Genomic DNA, 14,375 nt, shown 5'->3' with positions numbered 1-14,375 from the left:
TACTGGGAAGAAGTTCTGGTGGACTTAGGATTTTGCACAAGCAGATACCCAGGGACCCTAAGCTTTGTCTATTTTGGATTTTTGGACCTAACTTGGAGACTCGCATAGAACCGGATCAAATCTTCCTGGAAAAAGCTTTGACAATATCACTTCAAATGATAACAACACAATGGATTTCATCCGAACGGCCAATGACAGAACACTGGAAGGCCCATCTACATACCCTATTCTTATATGAACATATGTTGGCTAAAACTAGGTCACCAAAGGCTCAGCAGATGTGTGCCTCCACTTGGATTAGTTACTGGGCGGAACTCCCGAGTTCCAGGAGAGACCTTTTTAATAAGTGTATGAATCTCGAATATGTGGAATCATCCCATCCTACAACAACTGGAGAAACAGGACATGGTTGACTCGAATTAGTTGGAAGCAGAGAGACACTGGAGATAAATGGGGGGATGGGGGATGTTCTTGTGTCTATATCTCTATCCATTTTCTAAAAGGAAATGGACTGTTCCATGGTTTAGTTCTTGGATATGTTGTTCATGTTATTTATGAAAATACCAATAAAGAAATAATTAAAAAAAAAAAAAAAAAAAAAAGGTTTAATAGTCCAACAAGTACTTTTAGAGAAAGTAAAGTTTTTCAGTAACAAATACTTATCTGATGAGTACTCGAACTGGTTGCAGGAACCAGTTCTTTTCTTAGGTTTATATTGGTACCTATGCAAGCAGATATTAGATGTTGATGTTGACATTGTTAATGCAAATGTGTTTTTAATCCTGCAATTATTTTTAGGGTGTTACAAATAAAACTGAGCACCTACAGTCATTAAAGCAATTGTAATCCATCTGATTATTGCTTTCAAGACTCTCTTCCTTCTCTATGCCTGGGAGACTGCCTGAGTGGGTTCAGTCCCTTGTTTCCTTTGAGAAGACCCAGCTGGAAGAAGAGCATTTTTTCTCTACCAGTTTTCACTTTGGGTAACATCTTACAGTGACTCACACCTTACCAACAGAAACCCCATCACTTACTATTGCCACCATACCACTGTAGTGGGAGAGTCATTACCCCAGAGTGTCTGATTGATTAGAATCTGAAAGTATTCAGTCAGTGTGGCAGGGCAGCTGGGAAAGCTAATAGTATGTTTACCTTAATAGAAAGAAGTACCAGTAATATTCCTGGAATAGATTTCTTGAATCATAACTCCCTCTCTCGCCATATTTAAATCAAGTCTCAAAGCTTTCATCTTTGTTGAGGCTGTTTTTAAATCCTAACCACTTCTCTGCAATAAATACACTTTCCATAGATTGTTTGTTATATACAGTATATTTGTCTAAGTTTTGTGGAGAAAGGAGCATATCTATACAGCACTGCATATGTTTAGTAGTGTTTTAGAAATGATAAACAATAGTGATTGTAAAATGATGGAAGTAAAATTACCTCTCTACTGCTCTTCCCTGCCTTGAGTACTGTGTTCAGTTCTGGACACCATATCTACTAAAGGATATTGATCAGGTTGAGGCAGTTAAAAGGAGCTCCATCAGACCACTTTTGCCTGTAAGCTGTGTGCGTGTATGCACACAGACAGGTTATGAACCCTGTGCACATGGCAAAACGTAGTGCACACAAGAAATCCCAGTATTATTTGTATTATACTGGTTTTATAGCACACAAATTTCAACTTGGCTTATAAAAAGTTGCACAAAACATTTTTGTACATGTAGCGTTTCAAAAATCAGGAGCATTGCATCAGACCGTGCATGGCCTGCACTAAAAGCCACACCTAGCGAGATGGAGGGATGCACTCTGTAGAAGAAAGAAAGGATAGAGGTGATAAAAATCTCACAGGCTTCAATAATGCACCAGAAGGAACCATTTAGCATAGATAGAAAAACTCAGGAAGGAAAGGGTTGTCATATTAAGCTTAAGGGAGGAAGGCTGAAAAGGAATGCAAGAATATGTATTTTTTCACTCAGCATGGTGGACAGCTGGAACAGACTTTCAGTGGAGGTGGTAGGTGCCAAACAGTGGCAGTATTCAAGCATACATGGAATACAAAGGGGCTTTATTGGCAGGAGAAAGGGAGATGACCACAGACCAATTAAGACCTCTTGCAGCATAGTAAACAGGTACAGATGGGAAGGCTGTATTGACCACGTGGTACTTATCAGCTGACATTATCTGTTTGTGTTTTCTGCATTTTAGAATGAAGTGTATGTACTTCTCTGCCTTTTAACTGTTGCGATATGTGGGATTAAAAATGTCACTTTTGGGGAAAAATAGAATAACAGGGGATGAAACTTGGAAAGTTCTACATTTTTTTTAAAACTCCTTCTCCACACACAATAATGAGAACAGCAAGTGTAATTAATTTAACTTTTGTTTTCCTTTTTCTTTTATTTTCTTCTCAGAGATGTCATACAGTTCTTTTCCTTCAGTGGTAAATGATGTTCTCTTAAATAAAACTTCATTGTAAAAAAAAAAAAAAGAGAGATAAAACAAACCTGCTATGTTTTAGTTAGGTTTTACCGAATATATTGCAGTTAGCAAAATGATTTACACATTAAGGGCAAAACTAATATTTGAAAAACATTCAAGTCAAATTTTATTACATTGTTTCTTTTAGTTTGTTTAAATAAGCTGAATATTTGCTTTTGCAATCTTCTCTCTGACAGCTGACTCAGTATGACTTCCGTTCCTTCTCTGGCTGAGAGCAGAACCAGGAGAGTTCTCTGAAATTAGACCTATTCATCTTGCTTTTCTTCCATCAGGGGCTACACATTGTAGTAGAAGGCACTTTCCCCGTCTCCTTCTTCTACAGTGCAACTCAGCCTTGCCACCAAACTGTAATCTCAAATCTGAGTCTCCAGTGGTGCAGTGCTAACATCTTGGCCTGTGGAGCTGCTGCCTGAATATTTTAGTTGTCTTGCATATTACTGTCTTACCTATGCTATTATAAGGGGACTGTTTAATTATGTTAAAGTATTAATAGCTTTTGATTTTTTTATTTTATTCTTCAGGTGTAAGCAGAATTATATTTCTATCCAGTCAAGTTTGGCCAAAGTGACTTCTAAAGAAGGAAATGTGAAAGATGTTGACAAATTCCATCTATACCACAACTTTAATTGCAATATTAATAGAATTCAGCATCATCAGGTAAATGCAGAGACTGAGGATCACTTAAAATAAATAAATAAAAAAAACTTGTTAAGTGACAGTTTATTGTTTGTGATACATTGCTTGCCATAGCAAAGTTTTTTCATGACCAGGACCTCCAGGTTTTATCTTTACAGAATATTATATTTATTTTTGGGAGGAACTAGTAAAAATGTTACCTACAAAACAACTATATTCTTCAACCTTTGCGCTTTTGTGCAATTTTCTTGTTTTTAAAAATTGTCTTTGTTGCCATTTTCTTCATTCTGCAAGCTATTTCATCAGATTGCAGGCCTTCTGAGACCAGAAATTAGGGAAGATTACAGTTTTAGGTAAATGTGGGATAAAATAGTGTTAGAAGCTCAAAGATTGGTTTGCTTATACAATTTTAGGGCATCTTATCTCCAAAATTTTAATTTTCTACAACTTTTTGAAGGGAAAATATTCCACATTAAAAATCATGTAATCTAAAATTGTGCAATAAGCACTGTGGGACTTCCGCATAATACTTAAATTTAGTACTTGTGAGCAGAAGTCCCACAATATGATTGTTCCCTTTGCTGATGAAAACATCCACTTTATTCTTATGAGCTCAAGTATCTGACTGGGAAGAGTAGTAAGTTTTTTTTTTCCACTCCAGTCACTTCAGCTGTTAGAGTTAAGAGAGCACTATGATATAGTAATGCTTCACATTCATCATAAGGTGGTTTTGAATTCTATCTTAGTTTCCTTTATCATGTCCACAAGAGAGATGAAACCTTAAATAAATCACTGAAACATAACTCTTGCTTTTTCTCTGGAGTGAATTGAAATAGTTAGAAATTTTATTCATATTTTGGCATCTTTTGTTTGACACCAGCAGTCTCAGCCTTACTGTGGGTAAAAATGCAACCTATGACTAGTACTGCTGCTTACCATTTCTCTAGTGCTACTAGATGTGTGAATTGCTGTACGGATACACATGACAGTCCTAACTCCATGGAGCGTACAGTCTAGTCAAGATACATGGGCAAGACAATAAGAGACTTAAGGACATTTATTAGATAAAACTTGGTTAAAATCAACAAGGCTATGATCAGAGAAAGCCAGGGTTTAAGATTTAAAATCTACAAAAATGTGAATTTTTAGATGGGATTCGAATATGGCCAGAGAGGGAGCTTGACACAGCAATTCTGGAAGTCTGTTCTAAGCATATGGTGCAGCAAGATGGAAAACATGGAGTCAGGAGGGGAAGGAGAGATGAACTGCAGAGCTGAATGCATTTGTAAATAAATAAGAGAAGTGGAAGAGAGTAGCCTTGTGGTTAAAGCAGCTGGTTGCAAACCAGGGAAGCCACGTTTCAAATCCTGCTGCTGCTCCTTGTAACCCTCCATTGCCTCAAGTACAAACTGAGGCCTAGATTCATTAAAATGCTAAAATTTTTGCATGGATAATGCCTGGGTTAAGAAAAAGGGTGTGGCCATGATAATTTTAAAACTATTGCACCGCTATGTTAGCACTTCGCATAGGTAGTTTATGGCGATGTGCATTAAAGTTTTCACACCCAGTGATACTTGTGTGAGAGAGATCCTCTTTATAAGGCCTTCATAGTAGTCAACTATATCACTATAGGAGTGCCAGCTAGTAACTTGAGGTGAGGTTTTGGTGGTGGTGTAGGGTTTTGGGGCCAGTTTTACATGCGGAGTGAGATGTACGAACAGCAAGTAGACCTCGGTGAAGATTTTGACGTCATTTGGAGTGAGGAAAGTCAGACTAAGTTGAGATTACTTCAGTGTTCTCTCACCCTAGCTTGATAGGACCCTGGTAGAGAGTCCATCAAGCTAGGGTGAGAGAATGTTGTAGAAATTTCCTTACTCCAAATGACATCAAATCTTCACTGAAGTGTACTGTGCTGTTTGTATGTCTCACTCTGCATGTAAAACTGGCTCCAAAATCCTACACCACCACCAAAACCTCACCTCGAGTTACTAGCTGGCCCTCCTATAGCAGTATAAATAGTTGACTACTATAGATGCCACCCCAGAGGCTCTCTCTCTCCCCTGCCCAAAAATGCCTGAAACGGAATTTGCAATATTTATCGCAAATTCTGTTTTGGGCATATCGCTCAGCTTAATGCCTGCAAAAAAGGTGTAGTTATTTCCGGTATTAAAAGTATGCGATGGTGTGCGTTACGCTATTGCATGGTTTGATAATGACCCTCATTTTCATTAATCCTGCCCTAACCCCTCCCTATCCTGCCTCTTTAAATAAAATTTCCAAATTTGCATTTGTGCCACATGCTGCGATGAATATCGCGTGCATTATGGTGTTATCACTTCTTAACGCCATGATGCACTTTAATGAATGACCCTGTTAGATTAATGAATGACCCTGATAGAGCTCTGACGATAGGGAAACAAATAGTGTATCTGAATGTAATAGGGTGGAATCTTATGCGGAAGTGGATGAAAAGGGGTGTAGTAGAGGTGACATGTTCGTAACAACAGAGGATGAGCGGAGAGGTTGACATGGTCGTAACAACATAGGAGAAGGCTAAATCTTGTAGCTGAATTTTGAATAGAGTGTAGTGGGACTACTTAGTTCAGTAGTACAACTGTGAAGAATAGTTTACAGTATTTATTTGGCAGTTTATTAATTGCCTACTCATGGGATGTGTTAGGTGTGAGGTACAACAATACATTTGGATACAGTAGTCCTCTAATACAAAATAAAATCCTATATAATCAAAATATAAATAATAAACAGCATAGATATATTTAAAATTGAACAAGAATCCATTGTCTACATATCCTTGACATAATGAAAAAACACAAATATTCAAAGCAAAAGAAATAAAATTAAAATCACAGTAAAATGAGTATATAGATTCTGCTCAGGTTGATCAAGTATTCAAGTTAATTAAAAAGCAACACAAACCATAACAAACATAACAGGAGAAATGTGCTTCCGAAAGGCACAACCAGATAACAGGCATGCTGCTGTATTCTGAGCTTCCACATAGCAATGTAGTTTGACTGGCTGAACAATATAGAGTGCATTGCAGTAGTCCAAATGAGATATCACAGTGGCATAGATAAACAGGTGCTGCTTATTAACATAAGGCTTTACTTGGCACACCATGCAAAACTATCCATGAGCAATTTTTACCACTATGGAATCTGGGAGTTCAGGATCAGTTGGGAATCTTTGATAACAACAAGGTTACTAACCTCTCCTTTAGGTGGAGAAGGTACAGAGAAGGGTGACCAAAATAATGAGGAGAATGGAACAGCTCCCCTATGAGGAAAGACTAAAGAGGTTAGGACTTTTCAGCTTGGAGAAGAGATGGCTGAGGGGTGATATGATAGAGGTGTTTAAAATCATGCGAGGTCTAGAATGGGTAGATGTGAATCGGTTATTTACTCTTTCAGATAATAGAAAGACTAGGGGACACTCCATGAAGTTAGCATGTGGGACATTTAAAACTAATTGGGAAAAAGTTATTTTTCACTCAACGCACAAACTCTGGAATTTGTTGCCAGAGGATGTGGTTAATGAAGTTAGTATAGCTGTGTTTAAAAAAGGAATGGATAAGCTCTTGGAGGAGAAGTCCATTACCTGCTATTAATTAAGTTGATTTAGAAAATAGCCACTGCTATTACTAGCAACAGGAACATGGAATAGACTTAGTTTTTGGGTACTTGCCAGGTTCTTATGGCCTGGATTGGCCACTGTTGGAAATAGGATGCTGGGTTTGATGGACCCTTGGTCTGACCCAGTATGGCATGTTCTTATGTGATCACTGACAACCAACCCAAGACGTGAAAAGAATCCAGTTGGAGGCTACTAAAGCCCACAAGGAGAATCTCTACCTTGTCTAGATTGAGTTTTAGCTTGTTTAAGGTTATCCAGTTTTGAATAGCAGACAGATGATAATGAATATTATCTATAACCTGTCTGCTAGGTGATCCAAGTACTGTATGTAATTGGATATCATCCACAAATGTGAATTTTCCTAGCGTGTAGCCAGATGGACTCAGGACCAATGGGTTATCTGTTCCCTTGCTAGCACATGGAGACAGGTTTCAAAGCGGACGTCACCCTAGATATATTTATTTATTTTTATTTAACGTCTCTTCTATACCGATAGCCGTTCACACATCGTATCGGTTTACATCAAACAAATAACTTTTTGGCAGGGCCCTTACAAGTAACAGTTGAAGATAATTAGTAAATGACAATATACCCCTGCAGTGACCTCAGCCATTCAGTATCTCTCCATCTCCTAGCAGATGTGGACGTGCTTGCCCTACACCAGCATTGGTGGTTTAGTGGGATTGCAGTACTCAGAAGAAGGGAAAATGTACCTTTAAATTGGAGAAAGATTGAGCCCTGCTCTCCTGCGGTGATACCTAAAGTTCCCTCCCCCAGTTGAGAATTCCTGAGGTGATTTCCATGATCCCTCAGATGTGTGCCTTGGTCCGGTAACCAGTTTTCTAGTGTAGACTTGCTGCTGAAGCAGCTGAAAGACAGCGGGATGCTGGAAGCTGAATGTGGCCATGGTGGCCAAAGCCCTCTTCCCCCCGCATCCGGCGGCTATCTCTGTACTCGGCCAGTAAGTGCTGAGTACAGGTAAGTAAAAGAAGGACTCTGATTCAGAGATGTGGAAGAGATTCAGTAAGTATTTCCTCTGGTCTCCTGCTTGGTGTGCCGTACTGACAATGTTCTTGATCCCGTTGGGTAAGGGAAGGGGGTTGAGTGGCCCCTCGATGGGCTAGGCCCTGCATCAAGCTCGGTGGGCACTCGTTCGCACAGTTTTGTGCAGCACCATTTTCCCCTATAGACCATCAGTACACGCGGTGCGGGTCAGCCCTGCTGCGCACGTAATGTGCACATACCTGTGCGCATAACCGCACGTGTGAATGTACGCATATGCTTGCACACAACCGGACGCATATGTTTGCGCTTAAGGGAGCTTATACTTACGTGCATTGGGGTGGATCTGTGCGTACTCGAGTTGAAGCGCAACTGAAAGCACAAGTTACAGTTAACTATGGCTCTGGCAGCAAAGAAGTACAAGCGACACTCTCTTTATGCTGCTTGCCATATTAGGGCTACACAGTCTGACCTTTCCAAGCCTGGTCCCTCCCATTCGGAAGATAGGTCAGCCATGACCATATCAGATAGCACCATGGATCTGAGTAATCCCAGGGCTGTGTCTGTCTCGGGAGAGAGCAGTTCAGCGACACCTACCCCAGTTCTTCCTGGGTTAGGTATGGACTCGGCGGCCTTTTTTTGGGTGGAATTCTTTCAGAGCCTTCAAGCTTTTATTCAGGCGCAGTCAACTGTTTTCCCCTGCCTGGTCCGAGCCCCACCCGGGAAGGCCTTGTCCTCCCAGCCCTATCATCGTGCTTTGGGACATGCCTCGTCTCACCAAGGGTATCCCTGACAAGGACCCAGACACCACGGACGACAAAGGGGATGCAGACTTGTTTGGAAGATGATGAAATCCCTCCAGGCTTGGAGCTATACTGGACCATGTTATGGTTTTTCCATAGACATGAATTGCCAGCCCTGGTCTCCCAGACCCTGAAGACTTTGGGCGTTCCCGGCACGGACCCGACGAAGGAACCAAAGAAGAATCCCATCCTGGTATCTCTACAGAGAGCCTCTTGTTTTTCGATGCTGGAAGCCATCCAGGAGTTGATTGACCTGAAATGGGATGCCCTGGAAGCCAGCTTTAAAGAAGGTCGGGCATTGGAGGCCCTGTACTCTCTGGACCCGATGGCCAGAGAACGCCTGTGTTTCCCCAAAGTGGCCACCCTGGTCTATGCCATTTTGAAGCGAGCAACTATCCCAGTGGAGGGAGGAGCGGCTTTGAAGGATGCGCATGATAGGTGGTTGGAGTCCATCCTTAAGCAAGCCTTTGACGCGACAGCAATGACACTACAGATTGCTTCCTATTTGTCCCCTGGTGGCTTGCTCGTACCTGCTTCTCAAGAGAGAGGCAGATAGGTCAGGGGTGCATTCCAGAGAGGCGATGGAGCCCGGCATGGCCTTTCTAGCGGACACGAGCTGTGATCTAGTTCGTACCTTGGCCAGGGGAGTGGCCTCAGTGATAGCAGCCAGAAGACAACTATGGTTGTGAAATTGGTCAGCGGACACGACCTCTATGGCAAACCTCACAAAGATGCCCTTTAAGAGATCCCTCCTATTTGGAAGCAAATTGGAAATGTTATCCATTAAGTGGGGTGAATCTACAGTGCTGCAGCTACCGGAAGATAAGAGAAAGTGGTCGCAGTACCCCTCGCCTATGAGGGGTCGGGCAAGGGGCTCCCAACGCTTTCAGCCGTACAGAAACTCGTCTTTTCAGACATCTTGGCCCTCAGGAAGGTCTGTCCTTTCGAAGCCGACAACCAAAAAGAGGCGCTGGTTCAGGTTTGGCCCAAACTTCCCAATGATATTTTGCCAACCCTTCAACGGGACGAGGAGATAGGGGGTTGACTAGTCCTCTTCTATCAGTGGTGGTTCAAGATCACGTCAAATAAATGGGTACTAGATATCATTCGAGAAGAATACGCTCTGGAGTTTCGCAGCATCCCTCGGGCCATATTCATGATGTCATTTTGCCACTCCCAGCACAAGAAACTGTCAGTGGAATCTTTCTTGATAAGGCTCCTTAATTTGAGGGCTATAATTTCAGTACCTATGCCCCAGGAAAATATGGGGCGTTATTCCATCTATTTCATTGTACACAAGAAGGACGATTCCTTTCACCCCCATCTACGGATAATTCATTTCCTCATGGAAACTCTAAGCTCCGTTATAATGGCCATCCAACCGGGAGAGTTCTTAACCTTCCTGGACCTCCCTACCTTCATATTCCAATCTGACAAGACCACTAGTTTTTCCTATGCTTTGCGGTACTGGGCCGCATTATCAGTTCTGGGCGTTGCCCTTCGGCCTCGCCACCCCTCCCAGAACATTTTCCAAAATTATGGTAGTTGTGGTTGACGGCACTGAGGAAAGAAAGGACGACTGGGTGATCCAGTTGAAGTCGGGAGAGAGCCTCCAGGTGACCAGCAGGGTGATGTCCCTGCTTCAGGAGTTTGGTTGGATCCTGAACATGGACAAAAGCAGTCTCAAGCCCTCCCAGTCCTTAGAGTATCTGGGAGTCTGGTTTGACACCAAATAGGACAAAGTCTTCCTCCCATCTTCGAGGATAAGGAAGCTGATGTGCCAAATGCATTGACGAGCTCTATGTGACCCAGGGTGTGGAGCTATCTTAAAGTCCTTGGTCTGATGGCAGCAACCCTGGAGGTGGTTCCGTGGGCGAGAGCACACGTGCGTCCACTCAAACACTCCATGCTGTAATGTTGGAACCCACTGTCTCAAGACTACTCAATTTGCCTCCACTTAGCAATAGAAGATTGTTCTCGGCCCCAGTGGTGACTACAGGAAGTTCACCTAACCAAGGGTGTAATCCTGGCCCCACCCAAATGGCTAATCCTCACGACGGACACGAGCCTCCGAGGGTGGGGAGCTCACTGTCAGGAATTGACAACCCGAGACATTGGACCAAGAAGAGGCGTGCTGGAACATAAACCACCTGGAAGCCCGAGCCGACAGATTAGCTTGCCTGCAATTCAGCCACAGGCTCCAGGGCCAGGTAGTCCTGTGTGCTTTACTGAATTGGCCTGATTTTGATTTAAATGTCTTAATCAAACCAGAGAAAGCTTGAATGCTTTTGATTTGTTCAAATATCTGTAATTTCTGCATGAAAATATTTACTTTTGCAGTCAAGGTTTGTAATGCTGTAATATTTCATAATGCAATTTTTATTACCAGCTTTGTTCGATGATATGTCAAGTCTAAGTATGTCACTTGCATAGTAAAGCTGAGGAGTATAAATTGGTACTGTAACCTGAAGCAATTTTAAACCATTATATTTAACATATATGACATGCCTGAGTTGGCTAGTGATTGAATTAAATTTCTGGATTGACAACATTTGGTTGTGATCGGGCTAATGGCCTAAAACATTTAGCAACATGTGCAGCACTTACAAGAATGTCATCCTTTAATAGCTTATTTTTTAAGTTTTTCTGTTTTCAGTATTTCAAGTCATCTGCAGTTTTCATTTTCAGAATTGTCGATGGCTAGTACAAGCGTTATATTACAAACTATTTTTTATAGCACATGCACAAATGAGAAGGGAATGAATCATTTATCATGGTATTTTGGATTTAATGCTTTTATTTATTTAATTATTTGTTGAGTTTTATATACCGTCATTCGGAAGAGCCATCATAACGGTTTACAAAAATACATTTTCTTAACAGTTGCGCAACAGGTATAACATTCAAATGGGATCCTAATGTGCTTTATATTTTAGTATTTAAGAAACCTACTGTAAACTGCTAAGGTCAATAGCCTCAGGTTTTGGGTACTTGAATTTCATGAAAACTTCTAAAATTATGAAGGTATATACTAGTTATTATTTGAGGTCCTGATATAATGAGACTTGATCAAAAAATGTGTGTTGAATTTCAGCACACATTTTCTTTACTAATGCTTTAAAAAAAAAAAAAAAAAGCAAACTTCCAGTGCAGGTTGTTAACGGTATGCTGATGCAATGGAAATAAAACAAAACAAAAAACCTGTTATGGCGTTAATGCCATAATGTATGCAATAACTCTAGCACACTGCGTGAATGCAAATTTTGGGAAAGGGTGAGATTTATGAAAATGAGGGGCAATATCGCACTGTGTGATCACTTCACGCATGCAATCGCACAGTTTTAATGTCAGAAATAACTACACCTTTGTTCCTGGCGTTAAGCTGTGTTATATGACTGAAACGGCCGTACCGCAATTCACAATAAATTTTTTAATTGTATTTCAGCCATTTCTGGGCTTGGGAGAGGAGTTGGAATAGAGAGAGAGCGAGCCTCTGGAGAGGCCCTCACAGTATGCAGCTATTTATATACCTAAAGAGGGGCATCTAATATCTCGAGGTGAGGCGTTGGTGGTGGCTTAGAACTTAGGGGCCAGTTTTTCATGCAGAGTGAGATGTACGAACAGCGCAGTACACCGGTGAAGATTTGACGTCATTTGGAGTGAGAAAAGTCTCACAAAGATGACATTTTTACTATGTTATCTCGCCCTAGCTTGATGGTACCCTGTTATGGAGGCCTTGTAGATAGTCTCTCTGTCTCTCCCTCTCTCTCTCTCAGCGTGAGATATGAAATAGGAATTATTGAGGGGCGCGAAAAGTTTACCGCACCATTCAATACTACCGATGCCAAGAGCTATGTTACCTTGTGGTGTGGTAATTCTAAAATTTCCATAATCGCCCCTTTTTCTTAGTGCGGGCGTTGTTATAGCATTTTGACGAATCTAGGGGGTAAGTGTGCTAACCTAAAATTTTGTGTAGAAAGACATGCTTAGGATGCATGAAACATGATTTATGCACCTAAATAAGATTTGGAATGAATTTTCAAAGGAGTTATGTGTGTAAAAGAAGCATATATCGAAGCAATTTTCAAAAGCCCATTTATACGTGTAAAGTCCATTTATATTTTCAAAGCAGTTAAATATGTAAAAGCAATTTAGACACAGCGCGGGTCTGGTGTGCGGATGCTGCGGATAACCCAGTGCCACATTTAGAGTGTGAGGAGCAGGGCCGTCGAGAAAGCACTTACTCCCTTTCTGTGGGCCGGCCCCTGGTGATCCCACGGTTGGTGATGTCGATGTGCATCATTGGCGTCACTGCTGTGGTGACATCACTGGCAGTGAGATCATGTGCGGAGGCATGCGAGAGCGGCACCCAGAGTGCTGAAGGGGGCCGGATTGGGGTGGGATCAACCAGGTGAAGGGCTGGGTAGCAGATCCCTAAACAGGTTATTTAAAACCCAGGAAGATGATCCGTGGATGGCGCTAGCAGCACAGGGATCATAGACTAGGATCAGCTTGTTTGCCGTCCCTTTTCTTCCTGCTCCTTGCACTACTGCCAGCTCCTTATCCCATCCAGGCTCAGGATGGAGTAGTTAGGATGTTTGTTATTGCTGATATGATTGTGTGAATTATGTTCATGTCACAGCAGGGTGGGGGTTCCTGAGCCGAGAGGGGGCTTTTCTGATTGGAGGCAGTACATCTGATGCAGTTTCACTATTTGGCTATTCGCTTGGGGGCGGGGGCTGTCTGCCTCTAGGGTTGGATTGGCCCCAGTGCAGTGGCAGACCAGATGCTCCATGATGCTGGGCAGTTACCTTGCTTGGGTGTGGCAGGTTTCCAGAAATGCCCATGGGAGTATACCTCACGGAAGGACAGGGCTTTGCTTGGCTGTGCCTGGGCCCTGTCCTACCTGCAAAAAGGTCTGTTAGTAATTTACTTGTTATGGCTCAGGTACTTGTTGTATATCTATATCTGTAAACACAATAAAGCTGCGGCCATTTTGCTCCAGCGAATTGCCCTTCTCATTGATTTAGTCTGGGGCGAATGGTATTGACATGCCACCCCCTCTTGTGACAAAAAATTGTGGCTACCCAGGTTATCAAAATCTCATTTATGAGCATAAAGCCAATTTATGGATATAAATCCATTTGAAAATTGTCTCCTTAGGGCATAACTCCTTTGAAAATTTACTTTCTAGGGCTGAATTTTCAGATGGTTTTAAAAGGCATAAATGGACTTTTGAAAATTGCTCTAAATGCTACTTTTTTGCTTGTAACGTCTTGAAAATTCAGCCTTATGGAGTGAATTTTCAAAGAAAATACATGCGTAAAAGTACAAATTTTCAAAAGTCATGCATAAAACCTTGTAAAAATGTCCTCCTTAGGAGTGAATTTTTTTAAGAGCTATGTGGTAAAAGCACATATTGTAGCAAGTTTCAAAAAACCATTTATGCACATAATACCTTTTGAAAATTCAATGAAATTTCAAAGGAATTATGCTTTTAAGAGGAGTAATAGCGAATGTTTTGATTAACATATTTGCATGGAGGTGTGTTAAACTGTATGTGCAGTTTTCCATATGCTTGTGTGCATATTTTTTGTCTGTTAAATTCCTTGTTAAATTATTTATTTATTTATTTATTTACGGGTTTTTTATATACCGAGGCACGTTTGCAAAACATCACCTCGGTTCACAATGTAACATAACTGAGCAACAAGCTTTACAATAATAACATTATTTAACAGGGAGGGGGTAAACAAGGACAGGAGTAAATAATACGAG

The 14,375-nt window shown here is 41.4% G+C and overlaps 1 protein-coding gene across 3 annotated transcripts in view; it reads left to right on the top strand.

Annotated features, from left to right (window-relative positions):
* SRBD1 (S1 RNA binding domain 1) overlaps nucleotides 1-14,375 on the top strand; it is a 593,419-nt gene that overhangs the window by 145,198 nt on the left and 433,846 nt on the right. For all 3 annotated transcript variants that reach the window (XM_029593347.1, XM_029593346.1, XM_029593348.1), the window contains one exon: nucleotides 3,024-3,159. In XM_029593347.1, coding sequence (XP_029449207.1) covers nucleotides 3,024-3,159 — 136 coding nt within the window. The remainder of the gene's footprint in view (nucleotides 1-3,023; nucleotides 3,160-14,375) is intronic.

The sequence above is a fragment of the Rhinatrema bivittatum genome, chromosome 3 (genome assembly GCF_901001135.1).
Source record: "Rhinatrema bivittatum chromosome 3, aRhiBiv1.1, whole genome shotgun sequence".
Classification (NCBI taxonomy): domain Eukaryota; kingdom Metazoa; phylum Chordata; class Amphibia; order Gymnophiona; family Rhinatrematidae; genus Rhinatrema; species Rhinatrema bivittatum.
This window is presented reverse-complemented; position numbering and strand designations above follow the sequence as displayed.